The sequence below is a fragment of the Oncorhynchus nerka genome, linkage group LG18 (assembly GCF_034236695.1).
Source record: "Oncorhynchus nerka isolate Pitt River linkage group LG18, Oner_Uvic_2.0, whole genome shotgun sequence".
In the NCBI taxonomy this organism is placed as follows: Eukaryota; Metazoa; Chordata; class Actinopteri; order Salmoniformes; family Salmonidae; genus Oncorhynchus; species Oncorhynchus nerka.
Genome location: NC_088413.1, coordinates 10,659,998 through 10,687,709, shown reverse-complemented (window position 1 = coordinate 10,687,709; position 27,712 = coordinate 10,659,998). Strand labels below are relative to the sequence as shown.

The window sequence follows — 27,712 nt, the reverse complement described above, 5'->3', positions numbered from 1 at the left end:
ACAGGAAGTACATTTATAAGGAAGTAGATAAATAAATTAACACCATCGGCCGAAGAAAACATGTTTCTGAGGTTTGTTGCTTTTTTTACAATATTATGTAGAGACGTGTTTTTGGAGAAGTTAGGCCATCGCAGAGAAAGGTGATTTAGGGTGTAAGACATCCGAATTCTTATATTATTACATTACTGATTTCAACTTTCAAAATGATATTTTTAGGCTTCCTTACATTGATGCTGATTCATATTGATTATGTTATATTATAGGCGACAGGGCTATGCGGTAGGGTATGGGGCTATGAGGTAGGGTATGGGCGATTGTCTGCACAAGATCGCGATTATAATTTATTTAAATAAAATGTAAAAATGCACCCATTTTTTTCCTCCCCAATTTCGTGGCATCCAATTGGTAGTTAGTCTTGTCTCATCGCTGCATCTCCCGTATGGACTCCGGAGAAGCGAATGCCGAGAGTCGTGCGTTCCCCGTAATCACAACCCAGCCAAGCCTGAAATTTCCGTCCTTAACTATTTTCCGACAAAAATATAACTGCCAAAGGGGCGGAGTTTAGCCTGCAGAGTTTTGCCAAACTATCCAGGTCTGTGACCAAACTATTTGAGCTTCTACTTTTAAAAATCCACCTTTCCAGAAACAAGTCTCTCACGGTTGCAGCTTGCTATTGACCTCCTCCTGCCCCCAGCTGTGCCCTGGACACCATATGTGAATTGATTAACCCCCATCTATCTTCAGAGCTTGTGCTGTTAGGCGACCTAAACGGGGACATGCTTAACACTCCGGCCATCCTACGATCTAAATTTGATGCCCTCAATCTCACACAAATTATCAATGAATGTACCAGGTACAACCCCAAATCCGTAAACATGGGCACCCTCATAGATGTCATCCTAACCAACCTGCCCTCCAAATACACCTCTGCTGTCTTCAACCAGGATCTCAGCAATCAAATTTATTTGTCATGTGCAGATGTTAATGCGAGTGTAGCGAAATGCTTGTGCTTCTAGTTCCGACAATGCAGTAATATCCAACGAGTAATCTAACCTAAATATTTCACAACAATTACCTTATACACACAAGTGTGAAGGAATGAATGAGAATATGTACATAAAAAAATATATGAATGAGTGATGGTATAGAGTGGCACAGGCAAGATGCAGTGGATGGTATAGAGTACAGTATATACATATGAGATGACTAATGTAGGGTATGTAAACTTATATAAGTGGCATTGTTTAAAGTGTCTAGTGATACATTACATCAAGATGCAGTAGCTGGTATAGAGTACAGTATATACATATGAGATGAGTAATGTAGGGTATGTAAACATATATAAGTGGCTAGTGATACATTTATTACATCAATTTTTCCATTATTAAAGTGGCTGGAGTTGAGTCAGTATGTTGGCAGCAGCCACTCAATGTTCGGGATGGCTGTTTAACAGTCTGATGGCCTTGAGATAGAAGCTGTTTTTCAGTCTCTCGGTCCCTGCTTTGATGCACCTGTACTGACCTGGCCTTCTGGATGATAGTGGGGTGAACAGATCCGATCCATTGTCCTGGGTAGTGGGCAAAACGGAGGATCCGCTTTTGGAAAGTCATATTCCTGGTCGTAATGATGGTGAGTTGACGTTGCTCGTATATCCAATAGTTCCTCCCGACTGTATGTGATAAAACCTAAGATTACCTGGGGTAACAATGTAAGAAATAACACATAAAAAAACAAAAAAATACTGCATAGTTTCCTAGGAATGCGAAGAGAAGCGGCCATCTCTGTCGGTGCCTCATTGCCTGCGTCTGTAATGGGTCTGCGGTCAAACGACCACCCCTCATCACTGTCAAACGCTCCCTAAAACACTTCAGCAAGCAGGCATTTCTAATTGACCTGGCCCGGGTATCCTGGAAGGATATTGACCTCATTCCGTCAGTAGAGGATGCCTGGTTATTCTTTAAAAGTGCTTTCCTCACCATCTTAAATAAGCATGCCCCATTCAAAAAATGTAGAACCAGGAACAGATATAGCCCTTGGTTCACTCCAAACTTGACTGCTCTTGACCAGCACAAAAACATCCTGTGGCGTTCTGCATTAGCATCGAATAGCCCCCGCGATATGCAACTTTTCAGGGAAGGTAGGAACCAATACACACAGGCAGTTAGGAAAGCAAAGGCTAGCTTTTTCAAACAGAAATTTGCTTCCTGTAGCACAAACTCCAAAACGTTATGGGACACTAAAGTCCATGGAGAATAAGAGCACCTCCTCCCAGCTGCCCACAGCACTGAGGCTAGGAAACACTGTCACCACCGATTAAATCCGTGATAATTGAGAATTTCAAAAAGCGTTTTTCTACAGCTGGCCATGCTTTCCACCTGGCTACCCCAACCCCGGTCCACAGCCCTGCACTCCTCCCCATAGCAACTTGCCCAAGCCTCCCCATTTCTCATTCACCCAAATCCAGATAGCTGATGAGTCTCTGTGGGGAGAGAGAGGAGGGGACCACTGCCTCTGAAATGAGTCTCTCTGGGGAGAGCGAGAAGCGAGGCACTGCCTCTAAAAGGAAGTATTCTGACCGAGAGGAAGGGGCCACACCCTCTAAAAAGAGTGTGCCTCAAGACACCAGTTCTAAGAGGTAAGATATAAATTGTAAATATAGTTATTTTAAAGATATACAACTAATTTGAAGAGAAGTGTTTCCAAATGACATAAAATGTAGGCCTATATCATTATGTAAAAAAATTCCTAGGACCAACTGCTAGCTAGGTTTCTATCCATCTGGTAACAGACTAGGTTTCTATCCAACTGGTAACAGGCTAGGGTTTTATCCAACTGGTAACAGGCTAGGGTTCTATCCAACTGGTAACAGGCTAGGGTTCTATCCAACTGGTAACAGGCTAGGTTTCTATCCAACTGGTAACAGGCTAGGTTTCTATCCAACTGGTAACAGGCTAGGTTTCTATCCAACTGGTAACAGGCTAGGGTTCTATCCAACTGGTAACAATCTATCCAACTGGTAACAGGCTAGGGTTCTATCTAACTGGTAACAGGCTAGGTTTCTATCTAACTGGTAACAGGCTAGGGTTCTATCCAACTGGTAACAGGCTAGGGTTCTATCCAACTGGTAACAATCTATCCAACTGGTAACAGGCTAGGGTTCTATCTAACTGGTAACAGGCTAGGTTTCTATCTAACTGGTAACAGGCTAGGGTTCTATCTAACTGGTAACAGGCTAGGGTTCTATCTAACTGGTAACAGGCTAGGGTTCTATCCAACTGGTAACAGGCTAGGTTTCTATCCAACTGGTAACAGGCTAGGTTTCTATCCAACTGGTAACAGGCTAGGTTTCTATCCAACTGGTAACAGGCTAGGTTTCTATCCAACTGGTAACAGGCTAGGTTTCTATCCAACTGGTAACAATCTATCCAACTGGTAACAAGCTAGGTTTCTATCCAACTGGTAACAGGCTAGGTTTCTATCCAACTGGTAACAATCTATCCAACTGGTAACAGGCTAGGTTTCTATCCAACTGGTAACAATCTATCCAACTGGTAACAAGCTAGGTTTCTATCCAACTGGTAACAAGCTAGGTTTCTATCCAACAGGTAACAGGCTAGGTTTCTATCCAACTGGTAACAGGCTAGGTTTCTATCCAACTGGTAACAGGCTAGGTTTCTATCCAACTGGTAACAATCTATCCAACTGGTAACAGGCTAGGTTTCTATCCAACTGGTAACAGGCTAGGTTTCTATCCAACTGGTAACAGGCTAGGTTTATATCCAACTGGTAACAGACTAGGTTTCTATCCAACTGGTAACAAGCTAGGTTTCTATCCAACTGGTAACAAGCTAGGTTTCTATCCAACTGGTAACAGGCTAGGTTTCTAACATTTAACATTTAAGTCATTTAGCAGACGCTCTTATCCAGAGCGACTTACAAATTGGTGCATTCACCTTATGACATCCAGTGGAACAGTAGTGCATCTAAATCTTTTAAGGGGGGTGAGAGGGAATACTTTATCCTATCCTAGGTATTCCTTAAAGAGGTGGGGTTTCAGGTGTCTCCGGAAGGTGGTGATTGACTCCGCTGTCCTGGCGTCGTGAGGGAGTTTGTTCCACCATTGGGGGCCAGAGCAGCGAACAGTTTTGACTGGGCTGAGCGGGAACTGTACTTCCTCAGTGGTAGGGAGGCGAGCAGGCCAGAGGTGGATGAATGCAGTGCCCTTGTTTGGGTGTAGGGCCTGATCAGAGCCTGGAGGTACTGAGGTGCCGTTCCCCTCACAGCTCCGTAGGCAAGCACCATGGTCTTGTAGCGGATGCGAGCTTCAACTGGAAGCCAGTGGAGAGAGCGGAGGAGCGGGGTGACGTGAGAGAACTTGGGAAGGTTGAACACCAGACGGGCTGCGGCGTTCTGGATGAGTTGTAGGGGTTTAATGGCACAGGCAGGGAGCCCAGCCAACAGCGAGTTGCAGTAATCCAGACGGGAGATGACAAGTGCCTGGATTAGGACCTGCGCCGCTTCCTGTGTGAGGCAGGGTCATACTCTGCGGATGTTGTAGAGCATGAACCTACAGGAACGGGCCACCGCCTTGATGTTATTTGAGAACGACAGGGTGTTGTCCAGGATCACGCCAAGGTTCTTAGCGCTCTGGGAGGAGGACACAATGGAGTTGTCAACTGTGATGGCGAGATCATGGAACGGGCAGTCCTTCCCGGGAGGAAGAGCAGCTCCGTCTTGCCGAGGTTCAGCTTGAGGTGATGATCCGTCATCCACACTGATATGTCTGCCAGACATGCAGAGATGCGATTCGCCACCTGGTCGTCAGAAGGGGAAAGGAGAAGATTAATTGTGTGTCGTCTGCATAGCAATGATAGGAGAGACCATGTGAGGTTATGACAGAGCCAAGTGACTTGGTGTATAGCGAGAATAGGAGAGGGCCTAGAACAGAGCCCTGGGGGACACCAGTGGTGAGAGCACGTGGTGAGGAGACGGATTCTCGCCACGCCACCTGGTAGGAGCGACCTGTCAGGTAGGACGCAATCAAGCGTGGGCCGCGCCGGAGATGCCCAACTCGGAGAGGGTGGAGAGGAGGATCTGATGGTTCACAGTATCGAAGGCAGCCGATAGGTCTAGAAGGATGAGAGCAGAGGAGAGAGAGTTAGCTTTAGCAGTGCGGAGCGCCTCCGTGATACAGAGAAGAGCAGTCTCAGTTGAATGACTAGTCTTGAAACCTGACTGATTTGGATCAAGAAGGTCATTCTGAGAGAGATAGCGGGAGAGCTGGCCAAGGACGGCACGTTCAAGAGTTTTGGAGAGAAAAGAAAGAAGGGATACTGGTCTGTAGTTGTTGACATCGGAGGGATCGAGTGTAGGTTTTTTCAGAAGGGGTGCAACTCTCGCTCTCTTGAAGACGGGAGGGACGTAGCCAGCGGTCAGGGATGAGTTGATGAGCGAGGTGAGGTAAGGGAGAAGGTCACCGGAGATGGTCTGGAGAAGAGAGGAGGGGATAGGGTCAAGCGGGCAGGTTGTTGGGCGGCCGGCCGTCACAAGACGCGAGATGTCATCTGGAGAGAGAGGGGAGAAAGAGGTCAGAGCACAGGGTAGGGCAGTGAGGAGCAGAACCAGCGGTGTCGTTTGACTTAGCAAACGAGGATCGGATGTCGTCGACCTTCTTTTCAAAATGGTTGACGAAGTCATCTGCAGAGAGGGAGGAGGGGGGGAGGGGGAGGAGGATTCAAGAGGGAGGAGAAGGTGGCAAAGAGCTTCCTAGGGTTAGAGGCAGATGCTTGGAATTTAGAGTGGTAGAAAGTGGCTTTAGCAGCAGAGACAGAGGAGGAAAATGTAGAGAGGAGGGAGTGAAAGGATGCCAGGTCCGCAGGGAGGCGAGTTTTCCTCCATTTCCGCTCGGCTGCCCGGAGCCCTGTTCTGTTATCCAACTGGTAACAAGCTAGGGTTCTATCCAACTGGTAACAGGCTAGGTTTCTATCCAACTGGTAACAGGCTAGGTTTCTATCCAACTGGTAACAGGCTAGGTTTCTATCCAATTGGTAACAAGCTAGGTTTCTATCCAACTGGTAACAGGCTAGGTTTCTATCCAACTGGTAACAGGCTAGGTTTCTATCCAACTGGTAACAGGCTAGGTTTCTATCCAACTGGTAACAATCTATCCAACTGGTAACAGGCTAGGTTTCTATCCAACTGGTAACAGGCTAGGTTTCTATCCAACTGGTAACAGGCTAGGTTTCTATCCAACTGGTAACAATCTATCCAACTGGTAACAGGCTAGATTTCTATCCAACTGGTAACAATCTATCCAACTGGTAACAGGCTAGATTTCTATCCAACTGGTAACAGGCTAGGTTTCTATCCAACTGGTAACAGGCTAGGTTTCTATCCAACTGGTAACAGGCTAGGTTTCTATCCAACTGGTAACAATCTATCCAACTGGTAACAGGCTAGATTTCTATCCAACTGGTAACAATCTATCCAACTGGTAACAGGCTAGGTTTCTATCCAACTGGTAACAATCTATCCAACTGGTAACAGGCTAGATTTCTATCCAACTGGTAACAATCTATCCAACTGGTAACAGGCTAGGTTTATATCCAACTGGTAACAGGCTAGGTTTATATCCAACTGGTAACAATCTATCCAACTGGTAGGCTAGATTTCTATCCAACTGGTAACAGGCTAGGTTTCTATCCAACTGGTAACAGACTAGGTTTCTATCCAACTGGTAACAAGCTAGGTTTCTATCTAACTGGTAACAGGCTAGGTTTCTATCCAACTGGTAACAGGCTAGGTTTATATCCAACTGGTAACAGGCTAGGTTTATATCCAACTGGTAACAGGCTAGGTTTCTATCCAACTGGTAACAGGCTAGGTTTCTATCCAACTGGTAACAGACTAGGTTTCTATCCAACTGGTAACAAGCTAGGTTTCTATCTAACTGGTAACAGGCTAGGTTTCTATCCAACTGGTAACAGGCTAGGGTTCTATCCAACTGGTAACAGGCTAGGTTTCTATCCAACTGGTAACAGGCTAGGTTTCTATCCAACTGGTAACAGGCTAGGTTTCTATCCATCTGTTAACAGGCTAGGTTTCTATCCAACTGGTAACAGGCTAGGTTTCTATCCAACTGGTAACAGGCTAGGTTTCTATCCAACTGGTAACAGGCTAGGTTTCTATCCAACTGGTAACAGGCTAGGTTTCTATCCAACTGGTAACAGGCTAGGGTTCTATCCAACTGGTAACAGGCTAGGGTTCTATCCAACTGGTAACAGGCTAGGTTTATATCCAACTGGTAACAGGCTAGGGTTCTATCCAACTGGTAACAGGCTAGGGTTCTATCCAACTGGTAACAGGCTAGGTTTCTATCCAACTGGTAACAGGCTAGGTTTCTATCCAACTGGTAACAGGCTAGGGTCCTATCCAACTGGTAACAGGCTAGGTTTCTATCCAACTGGTAACAGGCTAGGTTTCTATCCAACTGGTAACAGGCTAGGGTTCTATCCAACTGGTAACAGGCTAGGGTTCTATCCAACTGGTAACAGGCTAGGGTTCTATCCAACTGGTAACAGGCTAGGTTTCTATCCAACTGGTAACAGGCTAGGTTTCTATCCAACTGGTAACAGGCTAGGGTCCTATCCAACTGGTAACAGGCTAGGTTTCTATCCAACTGGTAACAGGCTAGGTTTCTATCCAACTGGTAACAGGCTAGGGTTCTATCCAACTGGTAACAGGCTAGGGTTCTATCCAACTGGTAACAGGCTAGGGTTCTATCCAACTGGTAACAGGCTAGGTTTCTATCCAACTGGTAACAGGCTAGGGTTCTATCCAATCCCACATATTTCGATAATGACAAAACCCTGTGAGTTTGTCGTCACACATTGAGATTCGTGGTTGCAATTACGATTCACAAATCTGTAATTACATTTCACAATCTTGTATCATGTTGTGTTGTTGTTTTTCACCCCTTTTTCGTGGTATCTAATTGGTAGTTACAGTCTTGTCTCATCGCTGCAACTCCCGTACAGACTCTGGAGATGCGAAGGCCGAGAGTCGTGCGTCCTCCGAAATCACAACCCAGCCAAGCCGCACTGCTTCTTGACACCAACATGTCGGAGGAAACACCGTACACCTGGCGACCGTGTCAGCGTACACTGCGCCCGGGGCCCCGCCACAGGAGTTGCTAGGTGCTGTCACGCCTTGGTCATGGTATTTTGTGTTTTTGTTATATGTTTGGGTAGGCCAGGGTGTGACATGGGTTTATATGTTGTTTTCGTATTGGGGTTTGTATAGTTGGGATTGCGGTTGAGTAGGGGTGTTGTTAGGCTGGGCTGCCTGAGGCGGTTCTCAATTAAGAGTCAGGTGCTTCTCGTTGTCTCGGATTGGGAACCGTATTTAGGTAGCCTGAGTTCGCGTTGTATTTCGTGGGTGATTGTACCTGTCTTTGTGTATTCACCAGATAGGCTGTATAGTTTCACGTTCCGTTTGTTGTTTTGTATCTCACAGTTATTTCATGTATCGCTATTTCCTTTATTAAAGCACATGAGTAACCTACACGCTGCATTTCGGTCCGACTCTCTTCTTTCAACAGACGAACGCCGTTACAAGTGCGCAATGGGACACGGACATCCTTGCCGGCCAAACCCTCCCTAACCTGGACGACGCTGAGCCAATTGTGCGCCGCCCCATGGGTCTCCCGGTTGTGGCCGGCTGAGACCGGGCCTGGACTCTAACCCAGAATCTCTAAACCACTGCGCCACTCGGGATAATAATAATAATAATAATGACCATTGAATAATGGTCGCAGACTTATAACTTGACATTTGAATACGCTCAATACGATTTGCAAAAATAATTTATTTTCAGAATTATTACAGGCCCATTTACTAGTATGAATATTCTGCTGTGAATCAAAAAATACACTTGCAGATGTTTTATCTGGGCACGCTCAGAGTTCTGTCAGTGTCACAAAACCAAGAGATTCGTAAACTTGTAAACAGTTTAGTAAGTTAATAGAAAGAGATTTCTGTAAAAATGGTTTCAGTTGCTTTGTGGGTAGGACCTTTTTTTACTCCTGACCAATCAGCCAAAACCACAGCCGCCTCAGGAAGTAGCGAAGAGGAATCGTACTTGTAACCATGAATCTCAATGTGCGACCATGAAATTCAGAATACAAACTCACAGGGTTCTGTCATCCATTATAATCCCATAGATAATTGATGCATGTATATGTGTGAATGTGTGTATATATATATATATATATATATATATATGTGTGTGTTTATTTAACTATGCAAGTCCAGTTAAGAACAAATTCTTATTTACAATGACAATTGTACACTGTACTATGGGACTCCCAATCACGGCCGGTTGTGATACAGCCTGGAATCGAACCAGGGTCTGTAGTGATGCCTCTAACACTGAGATGCAGTGCCGAGAGAATGCCAAGAGTGTGCAAAGCTGTCATCAAGGCAAAGGGTGGCTATTTGAAGAATCTAAAATCTAAAATATTTTTTGATTTGTTCAACACTTTTTTGGTTACTACATGATTCCATATGTGTTATTTCATAGTTTTGATGTCTTCACTATTATTCTACAATGTAGAAAATAGTTTAAAAAATAGTGAGATGTTCTCAATCTTGGTCTGTTCTCTGGGCAGTGAATGAGTAGAACAGAGACTATGTAAAGTAGAGAATCCCATACAGTGAATGAGTAGAACAGAGACTATGTAAAGTAGAGAATCCCATACAGTGAATGAGTAGAACAGAGACTATGTAAAGTAGAGAATCCCATACAGTGAATGAGTAGAACAGAGACTATGTAAAGTAGAGAATCCCATACAGTGAATGATCAGAACAGAGACTATGTAAAGTAGAGAATCCCATACAGTGAATGAGTAGAACAGAGACTATGTAAAGTAGAGAATCCCATACAGTGAATGAGTAGAACAGAGACTATGTTAGAGAATCCCATACAGTGAATTAGAACAGAGACTATGTAAAGTAGAGAATCCCATACAGTGAATGATCAGAACAGAGACTATGTAAAGTAGAGAATCCCATACAGTGAATGAGTAGAACAGAGACTATGTAAAGTAGAGAATCCCATACAGTGAATGATCAGAACAGAGACTATGTAAAGTAGATAATCCCATACAGTGAATGATCAGAACAGAGACTATGTAAAGTAGATAATCCCATACAGTGAATGATCAGAACAGAGACTATGTAAAGTAGAGAATCCCATACAGTGAATGATCAGAACAGAGACTATGTAAAGTAGATAATCCCATACAGTGAATGAGTAGAACAGAGACTATGTAAAGTAGAGAATCCCATACAGTGAATGAGTAGAACAGAGACTATGTAAAGTAGAGAATCCCATACAGTGAATGATCAGAACAGAGACTATGTAAAGTAGAGAATCCCATACAGTGAATGAGTAGAACAGAGACTATGTAAAGTAGAGAATCCCATACAGTGAATGAGTAGAACAGAGACTATGTAAAGTAGAGAATCCCATACAGTGAATGAGTAGAACAGAGACTATGTAAAGTAGAGAATCCCATACAGTGAATGAGTAGAACAGAGACTATGTAAAGTAGAGAATCCCATACAGTGAATGAGTAGAACAGAGACTATGTAAAGTAGAGAATCCCATACAGTGAATGAGCAGAGACTATATGTAAAGTAGAGAATCCCATACAGTGAATGAGTAGAACAGAGACTATGTAAAGTAGAGAATCCCATACAGTGAATGATCAGAGACTATGTAAAGTAGAGAATCCCATACAGTGAATGATCAGAGACTATGTAAAGTAGAGAATCCCATACAGTGAATGAGCAGAGACTATATGTAAAGTAGAGAATCCCATACAGTGAATGAGTAGAACAGAGACTATGTAAAGTAGAGAATCCCATACAGTGAATGATCAGAACAGAGACTATGTAAAGTAGAGAATCCCATACAGTGAATGATCAGAACAGAGACTATGTAAAGTAGATAATCCCATACAGTGAATGAGTAGAACAGAGACTATGTAAAGTAGAGAATCCCATACAGTGAATGATCAGAACAGAGACTATGTAAAGTAGAGAATCCCATACAGTAAATGATCAGAACAGAGACTATGTAAAGTAGAGAATCCCATACAGTGAATGATCAGAACAGAGACTATGTAAAGTAGAGAATCCCATACAGTGAATGAGTAGAACAGAGACTATGTAAAGTAGAGAATCCCATACAGTGAATGAGTAGAACAGAGACTATGTAAAGTAGATAATCCCATACAGTGAATGATCAGAACAGAGACTATGTAAAGTAGAGAATCCCATACAGTGAATGAGTAGAACAGAGACTATGTAAAGTAGAGAATCCCATACAGTGAATGATCAGAGACTATGTAAAGTAGAGAATCCCATACAGTGAATGATCAGAGACTATGTAAAGTAGAGAATCCCATACAGTGAATGATCAGAACAGAGACTATGTAAAGTAGAGAATCCCATACAGTGAATGATCAGAACAGAGACTATGTAAAGTAGAGAATCCCATACAGTGAATGATCAGAACAGAGACTATGTAAAGTAGAGAATCCCATACAGTGAATGAGCAGAGACTATATGTAAAGTAGAGAATCCCATACAGTGAATGAGTAGAACAGAGACTATGTAAAGTAGAGAATCCCATACAGTGAATGATCAGAACAGAGACTATGTAAAGTAGAGAATCCCATACAGTGAATGATCAGAACAGAGACTATGTAAAGTAGAGAATCCCATACAGTGAATGATCAGAACAGAGACTATGTAAAGTAGAGAATCCCATACAGTGAATGATCAGAACAGAGACTATGTAAAGTAGAGAATCCCATACAGTGAATGATCAGAACAGAGACTATGTAAAGTAGAGAATCCCATACAGTGAATGATCAGAACAGAGACTATGTAAAGTAGAGAATCCCATACAGTGAATGAGTAGAACAGAGACTATGTAAAGTAGAGAATCCCATACAGTGAATGATCAGAACAGAGACTATGTAAAGTAGAGAATCCCATACAGTGAACAGCCTCACTGTAATGTCAGTCTCACTCTAACCACTAGAGGGCAGCAGAACCTGTTGAATAGAACAGTCTCACTGTAATGTCAGTCTCACTCAGGTGTAGGTCTCAATTTTGTGTCAGAAGCGCAGTGCAGTGTTTTGAGGGGGGGGTGTAACTCATGATACCTGGGGTGACTTCACATCTCTAGGGGCTTTCATCATGATAAGCAATGTCACGTGTAATGTCACCATCAGTATTGCTTTTATCAAAGTTGACATAGGGGCGTTATGTCACATTTACATAATTTAGCATATGCTCTTTCCCGGTGGGAGTCGAACCCACAACCCTGACATTTCAAGCACCGTGCTCTTCCAACTGAGCTACACAGGGCCACATTTTGAAGTTGACATAGTATGTTATGTCACATTTGACAATGCACCCCACATAGGGAGCTGTTCTGTCACCCTTTGTACACACTTTGTATTGCTTATGAAGACTGTATGTATGCTATATCAAGCCTTTATAAGTTGTATTTAGTTTATTCACAGTCTATCCTTCTGCTTTACCAACACCAGAGACCATGGTGGAGAGAGTTGTATCGAGCCTGGACCTGAGGACACCAGAGACCATGGTGGAGAGTGTTGGTTAAAGCCTGGACCTGAGGACACCAGAGACCATGGTGGAGAGAGTTGTATCAAGCCTGGACCTGAGGACACCAGAGACCATGGAGGAGAGAGTTGTATCAAGCCTGGACCTGAGAACACCAGAGACTATGGTGGAGAGAGTTGTATCAAGCCTGGACCTGAGGACACCAGAGACCATGGTGGAGAGAGTTGTATCAAGCCTGGACCTGAGGACACCAGAGACCATGGTGGAGAGAGTTGTATCAAGCCTGGACCTGAGGACACCAGAGACCATGGTGGAGAGAGTTGTATCAAGCCTGGACCTGAGGAATGTGAGTTAACTGATCATTATTTTTTAATCAAAATATGATAAAAGCGTTCATTATACTTGAGTCCCAGACAAGGAAAACAATCATGATCTATTTGGTCAAAACACACTTAAAGGTAGAGACCGCAATATGACGTAGATGCACAATGTAAACAACATAGTGCAGGGGTTCTTAAACTTTTTCAGCCTGGGACCCAAATTACAGATTATGTGTTTTTCCTGGGACCCAAGCTTAGGAAAATATGCAACAATACATAAATATTGGTACATTTCATTGCCCTTATGCCTAAAACAAATAACAATTAAATTAAATACCCATTTAAAAATATTTTAATGTTCATTTTCCCCCATTTAAAACACTCTTACATATCTGTCTAGGTTGGAACTGTTTGCTGCTAAAAATACAATAAATCATTTTCATTCTGAACTGGGAATAAACTGATTGATCACACAGGTGTAGACTCGAAAACACACACAGTCCTAATGAGAGGTGTGTGTCTTGTTGATGTTTTCAACAAGCAGGTCTATTCTGGGCTCCGTGGTTAACAGTGCAACACTGAGGTCATACTCAACCTTGAGACTGTTTCTGTACTTGTGTTTTTAAGTATGTCAAGAGTTCCTAACCCTGACTCACCGCGTAGGTATGTGGAGCCAAACTGGACCAGAACCTCTACTGTTTCCTCAGTCAGGCAGGAGACCGCTTCCTGCTGTCGATGACTGTTTGCCTCAAAAAAAAAAAAAATCTTCCTTCAATCAGTTTATTCCAGTTCAGAATACAAATTATTACTTGTATTTGAACAGCAACAGTTCCAACCAAGACTAGTTTAAAACAATACTTTCTACAGTAAGATGTACAGTAGGCCTGATCATTTTTTAAATATTAATCTGTACTGTTACTAAGGGTTGCACCATCCGTAACTAGCTAGCTTGCTTTGGCTAATTTGAGCTATTAGCTGTGTACAAGGCCAGGGGATTGTTTGAAAGAGAAACGCACATCTACTACTATGAGAGTTAGTACTCCCTTATTTCTGCTTATGTTATAAAATGTTATACCTGTTATAAAAAAATGACTACAATGCCTTGCTAGGTGACTTAGTTTTCCACCGTCGCACTGTTTCCTGAAGTATTCTGCCTTGTTCTGAAGGAAGTCAATGGGTTTACCATCATGTTGCGGACGTTTGGTCAGGACGTGTTGTTTTTAATTAATTTGTTTGTTTTGAGAGACTCATTACTAACGCAAATTCCCCGCACAAAACAGAGTGGGCGCTCCTCGTTATTTCTCAACGTGTGTATGAAAGAGAGAGAAACTCATCCCTGTATTTGCGTTTTATGACAATTGGAGCTCATTCTGAACTTGTGGCTAGTATGAGTCCATTTGATGACAGCGGTGAGTGATGTTGAGTGGCTAACAGGGCCTCATCCGCTGCTGAACGATGTGTCGCAGAAAAATATATCCGGTTTAACCGCGAAGCACACGGGCATCTCCCTCTCCTACTCACCCAGCTGCCAAACTGAGCACAGACCGCTGCTAACAGGCAGAGAGCGCAGATGCACTTGGCCGAATCAATTCCAGTAAATCATTAAATAATTATACATTTACTCTGACACGTCGCGACCCATACTTTCATTAAGAAAGGCTGGTAATAGTGGGTGAATTTCTGCATCAACTAAGAGCTTTGGAGCGCAAGGCTAGACCACTGTTTTGGTCCGGTGGCTACCACGTTGTAAGAGAGTGAAGAAGACCCACGCACATGGACAGATACTGTGTGTGACTGTGTGAGAGAGAAGTCGGGCATCTTGCTCATCACAATATCTGTGGTGCTGCTCGTACAACATACATTTATCTGACTCTACCAATAAACTCTCATCCTAGGATCTAGCAGAAATCAGGCCCTCAACATCGACCAGAACGATGTTTCCTGCTTCCACAAACATTCATTAATATAACACTAATGTCAGATTAGGGTATGTTAATAATGAGTGTACATTCTGAGACTGTTGCTCACTTATATAAATTATTATTACAAGTCTATTTAATAATTATTAATTCATTATTCCATGAGATTGTCCGTTTTAAATAACAACTACTTTTGCCTTCAGTGATTCCTCAGAGCTGTAAGACTTGTGACCATGTGGAGGTAAGTCATTAGTCTCAGTTCTTACTTTTACATCAAATTTATTTGTAAAACCCTTCTTACATCAGCTGATATCTCAAAGTGCTGTACAGAAACCCAGCCTAAAACCCCAAACAGCAAGCAATATAGGTGTAGAAGCACGGTGGCTAGGAAAAACTCCCTAGAAAGGCCAGAACCTAGGAAGAAACCTAGAGTGGAACCAGGCTCTGAGGGGTGGCCAGTCCTCTTCTGGCTGTGCATTATAACAGAACATGGCCAAGATGTTCAAATGTTCATAGACGACCAGCAGGGTCAAATAATAATAATAATCACAGTGGATGTCGAGGGTGCAACAGGTCAGCACCTCAGGAGTAAATGTCAGTTGGCTTTTCATAGCCGATCATTCAGAGTATCTCTACCACTCCTGCACAGTCTCAAAGCCAGGTGTGTAGTGACCAACCATTCATACTGGGATATAGACAGTCCTGTGTTCTGCTTTAGTAATATAAACACAGTCTCAAAGCCAGGTGTGTACTGACCAACCATTCATACTGGGATATAGACAGTCCTGTGTTCTGCTTTAGTAATATAAACACAGTCTCAAAGCCAGGTGTGTACTGGACCAACCATTCATACTGGGATATAGACAGTCCTGTGTTCTGCTTTAGTAATATAAACACAGTCTCAAAACCAGGTGTGTACTGACCAACCATTCATACTGGGATATAGACAGTCCTGTGTTCTGCTTGTAGTCATGCAGGACTTTAGCTGTTGTCATATTTTGTCATTAGACAGTTTAATTGATAAATCACCAGCATTCCATGTAACATTGAATACATATATTAGATTAGTTACTTTGGTTAATGGGCCAGTTTCCCGGACACAGATTAAGTCTAGTCCTGGACCTTAAAGAACTTTCTATTGACACTTCCATTGAGCATGCTGTAAGTCCAGCACTAGACTCAATCTGTGTCCAGGAAACAGGCCCCATATGTATTACTGACATGCTTGTCCTTGTTCAGGACTCCACACACTGGCTTCAGATTGAACCCTTGACTTCCACTGCCCAGGGAGTGACAATGTTCAGGTAAAATAACTACTTTTAACATTTAATTCCACTTGCTAGTGTATTTCCTCATTACCTTTGGGAATAGTCTTCTAATCCAACCTCCCCATTTGATGATTGACCCTCTACCATATTGTTGTTGCCCTCAGGCACAGGACACCCAAAGGGAGTTATGAGTGCACAGTGTCTGGGCTCCGCTGGCTGTGTGAGAGAGATGTCATTCTGAAGTATCACTTCAGGAACTGGGAACCCTACAGTCAACTTCTGAAAGACATGCAGTACACACAAGGTGGTCCATTGCTGGACATCACTATGGAGTTAGGTGAACTGGAGGAAGTTCATCTGCCACACTTTGTCTGTTTAGGTAAAACCATATAGAAATAGTATTCAGAAAGACATTTCCATGTAACTGAGTTTCACTTCCTCAATTCATTTATAAACTATTCTGGGAGTTTGAGTTTACTGTGATCTGGTACTGCATATTCTTTGTGTTTTAGTTGGATGAATAATTCAATATTTGTCTTTCTGTCTCCTTTGTATTGTGTTGTTCAGGGACCAACCCTTCCTTGAGGAATGAGATGAAGATTCTTCATGCAGAGGAACATGGAGTGTCTTTAGAGGAAGTGCATGAGGTCACCAGATTCCATGTTAAGATTCTCCATCCCAAGTTTTCACCTATCGCTCTGATACTGAGATTACTGTCTTGGAACGTAGATGTCCACTGTGAGCTGATGCTCTATCTGACAGTGAAAAGGGAAACATTAATTTCTCGCCTGTACCTGTTCCCCTGGAACCCCGGCCAAATACAGGTGAGGTACCATTATTATAGAGATGACCTTAACTAACCACTGGTGCAGTTTATGTTGACACTCATTAAATGAAGATAAGTGTGTTGCCAGTTTTCTGAATAATGTTTGAATAAGACTGTACATTGACTGGCTGGGTTGTTTCGCAGGCTGTGGAACAACAGGAAAAGTCCTACGGGTCTTCAAGGTTTCTCATCTCCAGACCAGAGCAGTCCTTCAAACTATACAGTTTCTTCAGACTGAACATTCCCTGTTCTACCTCCATCAATCCACCGGTACAGTTTCAGTAGAATGAGAACATGTCGTCTATCCATTGTTTCAGTAGAATGAGAACATGTCTATCCATTGTTTCAGTAGAATGAGAACATGTCGTCTATCCATTGTTTCAGTAGAATGAGAACATGTCTATCCATTGTTTCAGTAGAATGAGAACATGTCTATCCATTGTTTCAGTAGAATGAGAACATGTCTATCCATTGTTTCAGTAGAATGAGAACATGTCTATCCATTGTTTCAGTAGAATGAGAACATGTCTATCCATTGTTTCAGTAGAATGAGAACATGTCTATCCATTGTTTCAGTAGAATGAGAACATGTCTATCCATTGTTTCAGTAGAATGAGAACATGTCTATCCATTGTTTCAGTAGAATGAGAACATGTCTATCCATTGTTTCAGTAGAATGAGAACATGTCTATCCATTGTTTCAGTAGAATGAGAACATGTCTATCCATTGTTTCAGTAGAATGAGAACATGTCTATCCATTGTTTCAGTAGAATGAGAACATGTCTATCCATTGTTTCAGTAGAATGAGAACATGTCGTCTATCCATTGTTTCAGTAGAATGAGAACATGTCGTCTATCCATTGTTTCAGTAGAATGAGAACATGTCGTCTATCCATTGTTTCAGTAGAATGAGAACATGTCGTCTATCCATTGTTTCAGTAGAATGAGAACATGTCGTCTATCCATTGTTTCAGTAGAATGAGAACATGTCGTCTATCCATTGTTTCAGTAGAATGAGAACATGTCGTCTATCCATTGTTTCAGTAGAATGAGAACATGTCGTCTATCCATTGTTTCAGTAGAATGAGAACAGTCTATCCATTGTTTCAGTAGAATGAGTCTATCCATTGTTTCAGTAGAATGAGAACATGTCGTCTATCCATTGTTTCAGTAGAATGAGAACATGTCGTCTATCCATTGTTTCAGTAGAATGAGAACATGTCGTCTATCCATTGTTTCAGTAGAATGAGAACATGTCGTCTATCCATTGTTTCAGTAGAATGAGAACATGTCTATCCATTGTTTCAGTAGAATGAGAACATGTCTATCCATTGTTTCAGTAGAATGAGAACATGTCTATCCATTGTTTCAGTAGAATGAGAACATGTCGTCTATCCATTGTTTCAGTAGAATGAGAACATGTCTATCCATTGTTTCAGTAGAATGAGAACATGTCTATCCATTGTTTCAGTAGAATGAGAACAACATTGTTTCAGTAGAATGAGAACTATCCATTGTTTCAGTAGAATGAGAACATGTCGTCTATCCATTGTTTCAGTAGAATGAGAACATGTCTATCCATTGTTTCAGTAGAATGAGAACATGTCTATCCATTGTTTCAGTAGAATGAGAACATCCATTGTTTCAGTAGAATGAGAACATGTCTATCCATTGTTTCAGTAGAATGAGAACATGTCTATCCATTGTTTCAGTAGAATGAGAACATGTCTATCCATTGTTTCAGTAGAATGAGAACATGTCTATCCATTGTTTCAGTAGAATGAGAACATTGTCTATCCATTGTTTCAGTAGAATGAGAACATGTCTATCCATTGTTTCAGTAGAATGAGAACATGTCTATCCATTGTTTCAGTAGAATGAGAACAATCCATTGTTTCAGTAGAATGAGAACATGTCTATCCATTGTTTCAGTAGAATGAGAACATGTCATTGTTTCAGTAGAATATCCATTGTTTCAGTAGAATGAGAACATGTCTCTATCCATTGTTTCAGTAGAATGAGAACATGTCTATCCATTGTTTCAGTAGAATGAGAACATGTCTATCCATTGTTTCAGTAGAATGAGAACATGTAGTCTATCCATTGTTTCAGTAGAATGAGAACATGTCTATCCATTGTTTCAGTAGAATGAGAACATGTCTATCCATTGTTTCAGTAGAATGAGAACATGTCTATCCATTGTTTCAGTAGAATGAGAACATGTCTATCCATTGTTTCAGTAGAATGAGAACATGTCTATCCATTGTTTCAGTAGAATGAGAACATGTCGTCTATCCATTGTTTCAGTAGAATGAGAACATGTCTATCCATTGTTTCAGTAGAATGAGAACATGAATGAGAACATGTCTATCCATTGTTTCAGTAGAATGAGAACATGTCTATCCATTGTTTCAGTAGAATGAGAACATGTCCATTGTTTCTATCCATTGTTTCAGTAGAATGAGAACATAGAATGAGAACATGTCTATCCATTGTTTCAGTAGAATGAGAACATGTCGTCTATCCATTGTTTCAGTAGAATGAGAACATGTCTATCCATTGTTTCAGTAGAATGAGAATCCATTGTTTCAGTGTCTATCCATTGTTTCAGTAGAATGAGAACATGTCTATCCATTGTTTCAGTAGAATGAGAACATGTCTGTCCATTGTTTCAGTAGAATGAGAACATGTCTATCCATTGTTTCAGTAGAATGAGAACATGTCTATCCATTGTTTCAGTAGAATGAGAACATGTCGTCTATCCATTGTTTCAGTAGAATGAGAACATGTCGTCTATCCATTGTTTCAGTAGAATGAGAACATGTCTATCCATTGTTTCAGTAGAATGAGAACATGTCTATCCATTGTTTCAGTAGAATGAGAACATGTCTATCCATTGTTTCAGTAGAATGAGAACATGTCTATCCATTGTTTCAGTAGAATGAGAACATGTCGTCTATCCATTGTTTCAGTAGAATGAGAACATGTCGTCTATCCATTGTTTCAGTAGAATGAGAACATGTCGTCTATCCATTGTTTCAGTAGAATGAGAACATGTCTATCCATTGTTTCAGTAGAATGAGAACATGTCGTCTATCCATTGTTTCAGTAGAATGAGAACATGTCTATCCATTGTTTCAGTAGAATGAGAACATGTCTATCCATTGTTTCAGTAGAATGAGAACATGTCTTTCCATTGTTTCAGTAGAATGAGAACATGTCGTCTATCCATTGTTTCAGTAGAATGAGAACATGTCGTCTATCCATTGTTTCAGTAGAATGAGAACATGTCTATCCATTGTTTCAGTAGAATGAGAACATGTCTATCCATTGTTTCAGTAGAATGAGAACATGTCGTCTATCCATTGTTTAGAATGAGAACATGTCTCTATCCATTGTTTCAGTAGAATGAGAACATGTCGTCTATCCATTGTTTCAGTAGAATGAGAACAGTAGAATGAGAACATGTCTATCCATTGTTTCAGTAGAATGAGAACATGTCTATCCATTGTTTCAGTAGAATGAGAACATGTGTCTATCCATTGTTTCAGTAGAATGAGAACATGTCGTCTATCCATTGTTTCAGAATGAGAAATGAGAACATAGAATGAGAACATGTCTATCCATTGTTTCAGTAGAATGAGAACATGTCGTCTATCCATTGTTTCAGTAGAATGAGAACATGTCGTCTATCCATTGTTTCAGTAGAATGAGAACATGTCGTCTATCCATTGTTTCAGTAGAATGAGAACATGTCGTCTATCCATTGTTTCAGTAGAATGAGAACATGTCGTCTATCCATTGTTTCAGTAGAATGAGAACATGTCGTCTATCCATTGTTTCAGTAGAATGAGAACAGAACATGAATGAGAACATGTCTATCCATTGTTTCAGTAGAATGAGAACATGTCGTCTATCCATTGTTTCAGTAGAATGAGAACATGTCGTCTATCCATTGTTTCAGTAGAATGAGAACATGTCGTCTATCCATTGTTTCAGTAGAATGAGAACATGTCGTCTATCCATTGTTTCAGTAGAATGAGAACATGTCAGTAGAATGAGAACATCTATCCATTGTTTCAGTAGAATGAGAACATGTCGTCTATCCATTGTTTCAGTAGAATGAGAACATGTCGAATGAGAACATGTCTATCCATTGTTTCAGTAGAATGAGAACATGTCGTCTATCCATTGTTTCAGTAGAATGAGAACATGTCGTCTATCCATTGTTTCAGTAGAATGAGAACATGTCTATCCATTGTTTCAGTAGAATGAGAACATGTCTATCCATTGTTTCAGTAGAATGAGAACATGTCTATCCATTGTTTCAGTAGAATGAGAACATGTCTATCCATTGTTTCAGTAGAATGAGAACATGTCTATCCATTGTTTCAGTAGAATGAGAACATGTCTATCCATTGTTTCAGTAGAATGAGAACATGTCTATCCATTGTTTCAGTAGAATGAGAACATGTCCATTGTTTCTATCCATTGTTTCAGTAGAATGAGAACATGTCGTCTATCCATTGTTTCAGTAGAATGAGAACATGTCGTCTATCCATTGTTTCAGTAGAATGAGAACATGTCGTCTATCCATTGTTTCAGTAGAATGAGAACATGTCGTCTATCCATTGTTTCAGTAGAATGAGAACATGTCGTCTATCCATTGTTTCAGTAGAATGAGAACATGTCGTCTATCCATTGTTTCAGTAGAATGAGAACATGTCTGTCCATTGTTTCAGTAGAATGAGAACATGTCTATCCAATGTTTCAGTAGAATGAGAACATGTCGTCTATCCAATGTTTCAGTAGAATGAGAACATGTCGTCTATCCATTGTTTCAGTAGAATGAGAACATGTCGTCTATCCATTGTTTCAGTAGAATGAGAACATGTCGTCTATCCATTGTTTCAGTAGAATGAGAACATGTCTATCCATTGTTTCAGTAGAATGAGAACATGTCGTCTATCCATTGTTTCAGTAGAATGAGAACATGTCTATCCATTGTTTCAATAGAATAAGAACATGTCGTCTGTCCATTGTTTCAGTAGAATGAGAACATGTCTATCCATTGTTTCAGTAGAATGAGAACATGTCGTCTATCCATTGTTTCAGTAGAATGAGAACATGTCTATCCATTGTTTCAGTAGAATGAGAACATGTCTATCCATTGTTTCAGTAGAATGAGAACATGTCGTCTATCCATTGTTTCAGTAGAATGAGAACATGTTTCAGTAGAATGAGAACATGTCTATCCATTGTTTCAGTAGAATGAGAACATGTCGTCTATCCATTGTTTCAGTAGAATGAGAACATGTCTGTCCATTGTTTCAATAGAATAAGAACATGTCGTCTGTCCATTGTTTCAGTAGAATGAGAACATGTCTGTCCATTGTTTCAGTAGGATAAGAACATGTCTATCCATTGCTCTCTCTCTCGCTGTCGCCTTCTCGCTCGCTCTCAATTAAATTCAAAATGCTTTATTGGCACTGGAAACATACGTTTACATTGCTTTGGCAATCTCTCTCTCTCTCTCTCTCTCTCTCTCTCTCTCTCTAGAAGATTCATCTCATACAAAGAGACACCACACCAAGCTTTTTCAAGGCGATTGTGAAAATAACAGGGATTGACATTGAGATGGAGTTATTCAGTGATGATGAGAGGACAGCATGGAAAGAGAAAGTATCACGATGTAGGAGCACATGTCAATCATCACTTTGTACTTTAGTACCAGATGCTATTTAGAGTGACATAACCTCATTTTTGTTTATCTTTCAGATGAATACATCTCTGACACCCGTTCAACAAGTAAGTAACCATGAGAGTTACAATGCATTCGGAAAGTATTCAGACCCCTTGACTCCTGAGCACTCTGGAGCACGTTTTCATCAAGGATCTCTGTACTGTTCTCCGTTCATCTTTCCCTTAATCCTGACTAGTCTCCCAGTCCCTGCCGCTGAAAAACATCCCCACAGCATGATGCTGCCACCACTGTTGGGATGGTGCCAAGTTGGCATTCAGGCCAGAGTTTAATCTTGGTTTCATCATACCAGAGAATTTTGTGTTTTAGGTGCCTTTTTGCAAATTCTAAGCAGGCTGTCATGTGCCTTTTACTGAGGAGTGGCTTCCGTCTGGCCTCTACCATAAAGGACTGATTGGTTTTCCCATCTCCACTGAGGAACACTAGAGCTCTGTCAGAGTGACCGTCGGGTTCTTGGTCACCTCCCGGACCGAGGCCCTTCTCCCCCGATTGGTCAGTTTGGCCGTGCAGACAGGAAGAGTCTTGGTGGTTCCAAACTTCTTCCATTTCAGAATGATGGAGGCCACTGTGTTCTCGGGGACCTTCAATGCAGCAGATATGTTTCCCCAGATCTGTGCCTCGACACAATCCTGTCTCGGGGCTCTACGGACAATTCCTTCAACATCATGGCTTGGTTTTTGCTCTGACATGCACTGTCAACTGTGGGACCTTTATATAGACAGGTGTGTGCCTTTCCAAACAATTCAATTTACCACAAGTGGACTCCAAGTTGTAGAAACATCTCAAGGATGATCAATGGAAACAGGATGCACCTGAGCTGAATTTCGAGTCTCATAGCAAAGGGTCTAAGTACTTATGTAAATAACGTATTTGTTTATTTGTAAACAAGTCTAAAAACCAGTTTTCAATTTCATTATGGGGTATTGTGATGTCATTATGGGGTATTGTGATGTCATTATGGGGTATTGTGATGCCATTATGGGGTATTGTGATGTCATTATGGGGTATTGTGATGCCATTATGGGGTATTGTGATGCCATTATGGGGTATTGTGATGCCATTATGGGGTATTGTGATGCCATTATGGGGTATTGTGATGCCATTATGGGGTATTGTGTATGTAGATCGATGAGGGAAAAACACTTAATTAATTTTAGAACAAGGCTGTAACGTAACAAAATGTGGAAAAAGTCAAGGGGTCTGAATACTTTCTGAATGCTCTGTACAAACCAATGGCATGAGGGCCAGTCAACATGGTTTACTGTAGGACCTGGACTAGTCCTGATTATAAAAGACTGTCTTCAAGAACAATGACATCTCCTCCAGGACTTGATGTAGATTAGCCTGGTTCTGAATGCCCCAATGACATCTCCTCCAGGACTTGATGTAGATTAGCCTGGTTCTGAATGCCCCAATGACATCTATTCCATGACTTGATGTAGATTAACCTGGTTCTGAATGCCCCAATGACATCTATTCCATGACTTGATGTAGATTAACCTGGTTCTGAATGCCCCAATGACATCTCCTCCAGGACTTGATGTAGATTAGCCTGGTTCTGAATGCCCCAATGACATCTCCTCCAGGACTTGATGTAGATTAACCTGGTTCTGAATGCCCCAATGACATCTCCTCCAGGACTTGATGTAGATTAACCTGGTTCTGAATGCCCCAATGACATCTCCTCCAGGACTTGATGTAGATTAACCTGGTTCTGAATGTCCCAATGACATCTCCTCCAGAACTTGATGTAGATTAACCTGGTTCTGAATGCCCCAATGACATCTCCTCCAGGACTTGATGTAGATTAACCTGGTTCTGAATGCCCCAATGACATCTCCTCCAGGACTTGATGTAGATTAACCTGGTTCTGAATGCCCCAATGACATCTCCTCCAGGACTTGATGTAGATTAACCTGGTTCTGAATGTCCCAATGACATCTCCTCCAGAACTTGATGTAGATTAGCCTGGTTCTGAAGGACCCAATGACATCTCCTCCAGGACTTGATGTAGATTAACCTGGTTCTGAATGCCCCAATGACATCTCTGAATGCCCCAATGACATCTCCTCCAGGACTTGATGTAGATTAGCCTGGTTCTGAATGCCCCAATGACATCTCCTCCAGGACTTGATGTAGATTAGGCTGGTTCTGAATGCCCCAATGACATCTCCTCCAGGACTTGATGTAGATTAACCTGGTTCTGAATGCCCCAATGACATCTCCTCCAGGACTTGATGTAGATTAACCTGGTTCTGAATGTCCCAATGACATCTCCTCCAGAACTTGATGTAGATTAACCTGGTTCTGAATGCCCCAATGACATCTCCTCCAGGACTTGATGTAGATTAACCTGGTTCTGAATGCCCCAATGACATCTCCTCCAGGACTTGATGTAGATTAACCTGGTTCTGAATGCCCCAATGACATCTCCTCCAGGACTTGATGTAGATTAACCTGGTTCTGAATGTCCCAATGACATCTCCTCCAGAACTTGATGTAGATTAGCCTGGTTCTGAAGGACCCAATGACATCTCCTCCAGGACTTGATGTAGATTAACCTGGTTCTGAAGGACCCAATGACATCTCCTCCAGGACTTGATGTAGATTAGCCTGGTTCTGAAGGACCCAATGACATCTCCTCCAGGACTTGATGTAGATTAACCTGGTTCTGAAGGACCCAATGACATCTCCTCCAGGACTTGATGTAGATTAACCTGGTTCTGAAGGACCCAATGACATCTCCTCCAGGACTTGATGTAGATTAACCTGGTTCTGAATGCCCCAATGACATCTCCTCCTGGTTCTGAAGGACCCAATGACATCTCCTCCAGAACTTGATGTAGATCTGGTTCTGAAGCCCCAGTCTGTTTTTCTATGTCTGTGAAACCGGCCTTAAATATGTTAAATATATTATATATTAAATAGTGATGCAGGTCGTCATTGTAAAAAAATTTTTTTTTCTCAATACTTGTTATTTCAGGTCGCTTTTATTTAAGGAGGAAAGTGTCTGCTTCTGAATGACTGAAATGTAAATGTACACATGTAATTATTTTGTAACCTGACTCTTAGGTGCTGTGTTGGGGGCAGGAGGTCCGGCTGAGAGCAGTCTGACTGGTTCTGCAGAGCAGCAGCTGCGTTCTGTACGGACAGAGTTTGTGAAACGAGTATCAGGACCTGTCCTGAATGAACTGCTGGACAGACTCCTGCAACACACAGTCATCAACCAGGAGGACATGGAGTCAGTGAAGGTGATCGCTGAGAGGGCAGAGAAGGCACGTGACATCATCGACATGGTGTTGAGAAAAGGAACTGAGTCGTGTTCCAGGATGATCAACCTTCTTGGGGAGATGGACCCCAATCTTTGGTCACAGCTTCAGATCAGTGTTGGAGTACCAACCGAATGGTAGAATGGATAGTAACAGTGTTGGGGTACCAACCTAATGGTAGAATGGATAGTAACAGTGTTGGGGTACCAACCTAATGGTAGAGTGGATAGTAACAGTGTTGGGGTACCAACCTAATGGTAGAGTGGATAGTAACAGTGTTGGGGTACCAACCTAATGGTAGAATGGATAGTAACAGTGTTGGGGTACCAACCTAATTGTAGAATGGACAGTAACAGTGTTGGGGTACCAACCTAATGGTAGAATGGATAGTAACAGTGTTGGGGTACCAACCTAATGGTAGAATGGATAGTAACAGTGTTGGGGTACCAACCTAATGGTAGAATGGATAGTAACAGTGTTGGGGTACCAACCTAATGGTAGAATGGATAGTAACAGTGTTGGGGTACCAACCTAATGGTAGAGTGGATAGTAACAGTGTTGGGGTACCAACCTAATGGTAGAGTGGATAGTAACAGTGTTGGGGTACCAACCGAATGGTAGAATGGATAGTAACAGTGTTGGGGTACCAACCTAATGGTAGGATGGATAGTTAGTGTTGGGGTACCAACCTAATGGTAGAATGGATAGTAACAGTGTTGGGGTACCAACCTAATGGTAGAATGGATAGTTACAGTGTTGGGGTACCAACCTAATGGTAGAATGGATAGTAACAGTGTTGGGGTACCAACCTAATGGTAGAATGGGGACAGTAACAGTGTTGGGGTACCAACCTAATGGTAGAATGGACAGTAACAGTGTTGGGGTACCAACCTAATGGTAGAATGGATAGTAACAGTGTTGGGGGTACCAACCTAATGGTAGAATGGATAGTAACAGTGTTGGGGTACCAACCTAATGGTAGAATGGATAGTAACAGTGTTGGGGTACCAACCTAATGGTAGAATGGATAGTAACAGTGTTGGGGTACCAACCTAATGGTAGAATGGATAGTTACAGTGTTGGGGTACCAAATGGGGACAGTAACACTCCAATTGAACAACATGGGGTGTGTTCACTAGGAAACAGACCTGGTCCTAGATCAGGACTCCTACTCAACACCCTGGGGTGTATTCACTAGGAAACAGACCTGATCCTAGATCAGGACTCCTACTCAACACCCTGGGGTGTATTCACTAGGAAACAGACCTGATCCTAGATCAGGACTCCTACTCAACACCCTGGGGTGTATTCACTAGGAAACAGACCTGATCCTAGATCAGGACTCCTACTCAACACCCTGGGGTGTATTCACTAGGAAACAGACCTGATCCTAGATCAGGACTCCTACTCAACACCCTGGGGTGTATTCACTAGGAAACAGACCTGATCCTAGATCAGGACTCCTACTCAACACCCTGGGGTGTATTCACTAGGAAACAGACCTGATCCTAGATCAGGACTCCTACTCAACACCCTGGGGTGTATTCACTAGGAAACAGACCTGATCCTAGATCAGGACTCCTACTCAACCAACGTTGGAAAACGTTATGCTACGGTGGGCGACTAATAAATACACCCCTGATCTGACTGGGCTGTAATTCTTTGTCAATAAATGTTTGTTTCTGGGTA

General features: G+C 42.0%; 1 protein-coding gene across 4 annotated transcripts; it reads left to right on the top strand.

The window, feature by feature from the left end:
* On the top strand, positions 1-27,712 carry LOC135561743 (NACHT, LRR and PYD domains-containing protein 1 homolog). 4 transcript variants are annotated; one of them, XM_065003508.1, is made up of 11 exons: positions 4-71; positions 2,465-2,635; positions 12,626-13,005; positions 15,102-15,139; positions 16,138-16,202; positions 16,331-16,545; positions 16,734-16,990; positions 17,137-17,262; positions 22,553-22,685; positions 22,772-22,801; positions 25,827-27,712. In XM_065003508.1, the coding sequence occupies exons 2-11, from the start codon at positions 2,472-2,474 to the stop codon at positions 26,162-26,164; spliced, it is 1,746 nt and encodes a 581-aa protein (XP_064859580.1). In that variant the 5' UTR covers positions 4-71; positions 2,465-2,471; the 3' UTR covers positions 26,165-27,712. The 4 variants fall into 4 exon arrangements, with proteins under 4 accessions (XP_064859582.1, XP_064859580.1, XP_064859581.1 ...); XM_065003507.1 differs by lacking the exon at positions 4-71 and adding an exon at positions 98-1,629; XM_065003510.1 differs by lacking the exon at positions 2,465-2,635 and having other exon boundaries at positions 1-71.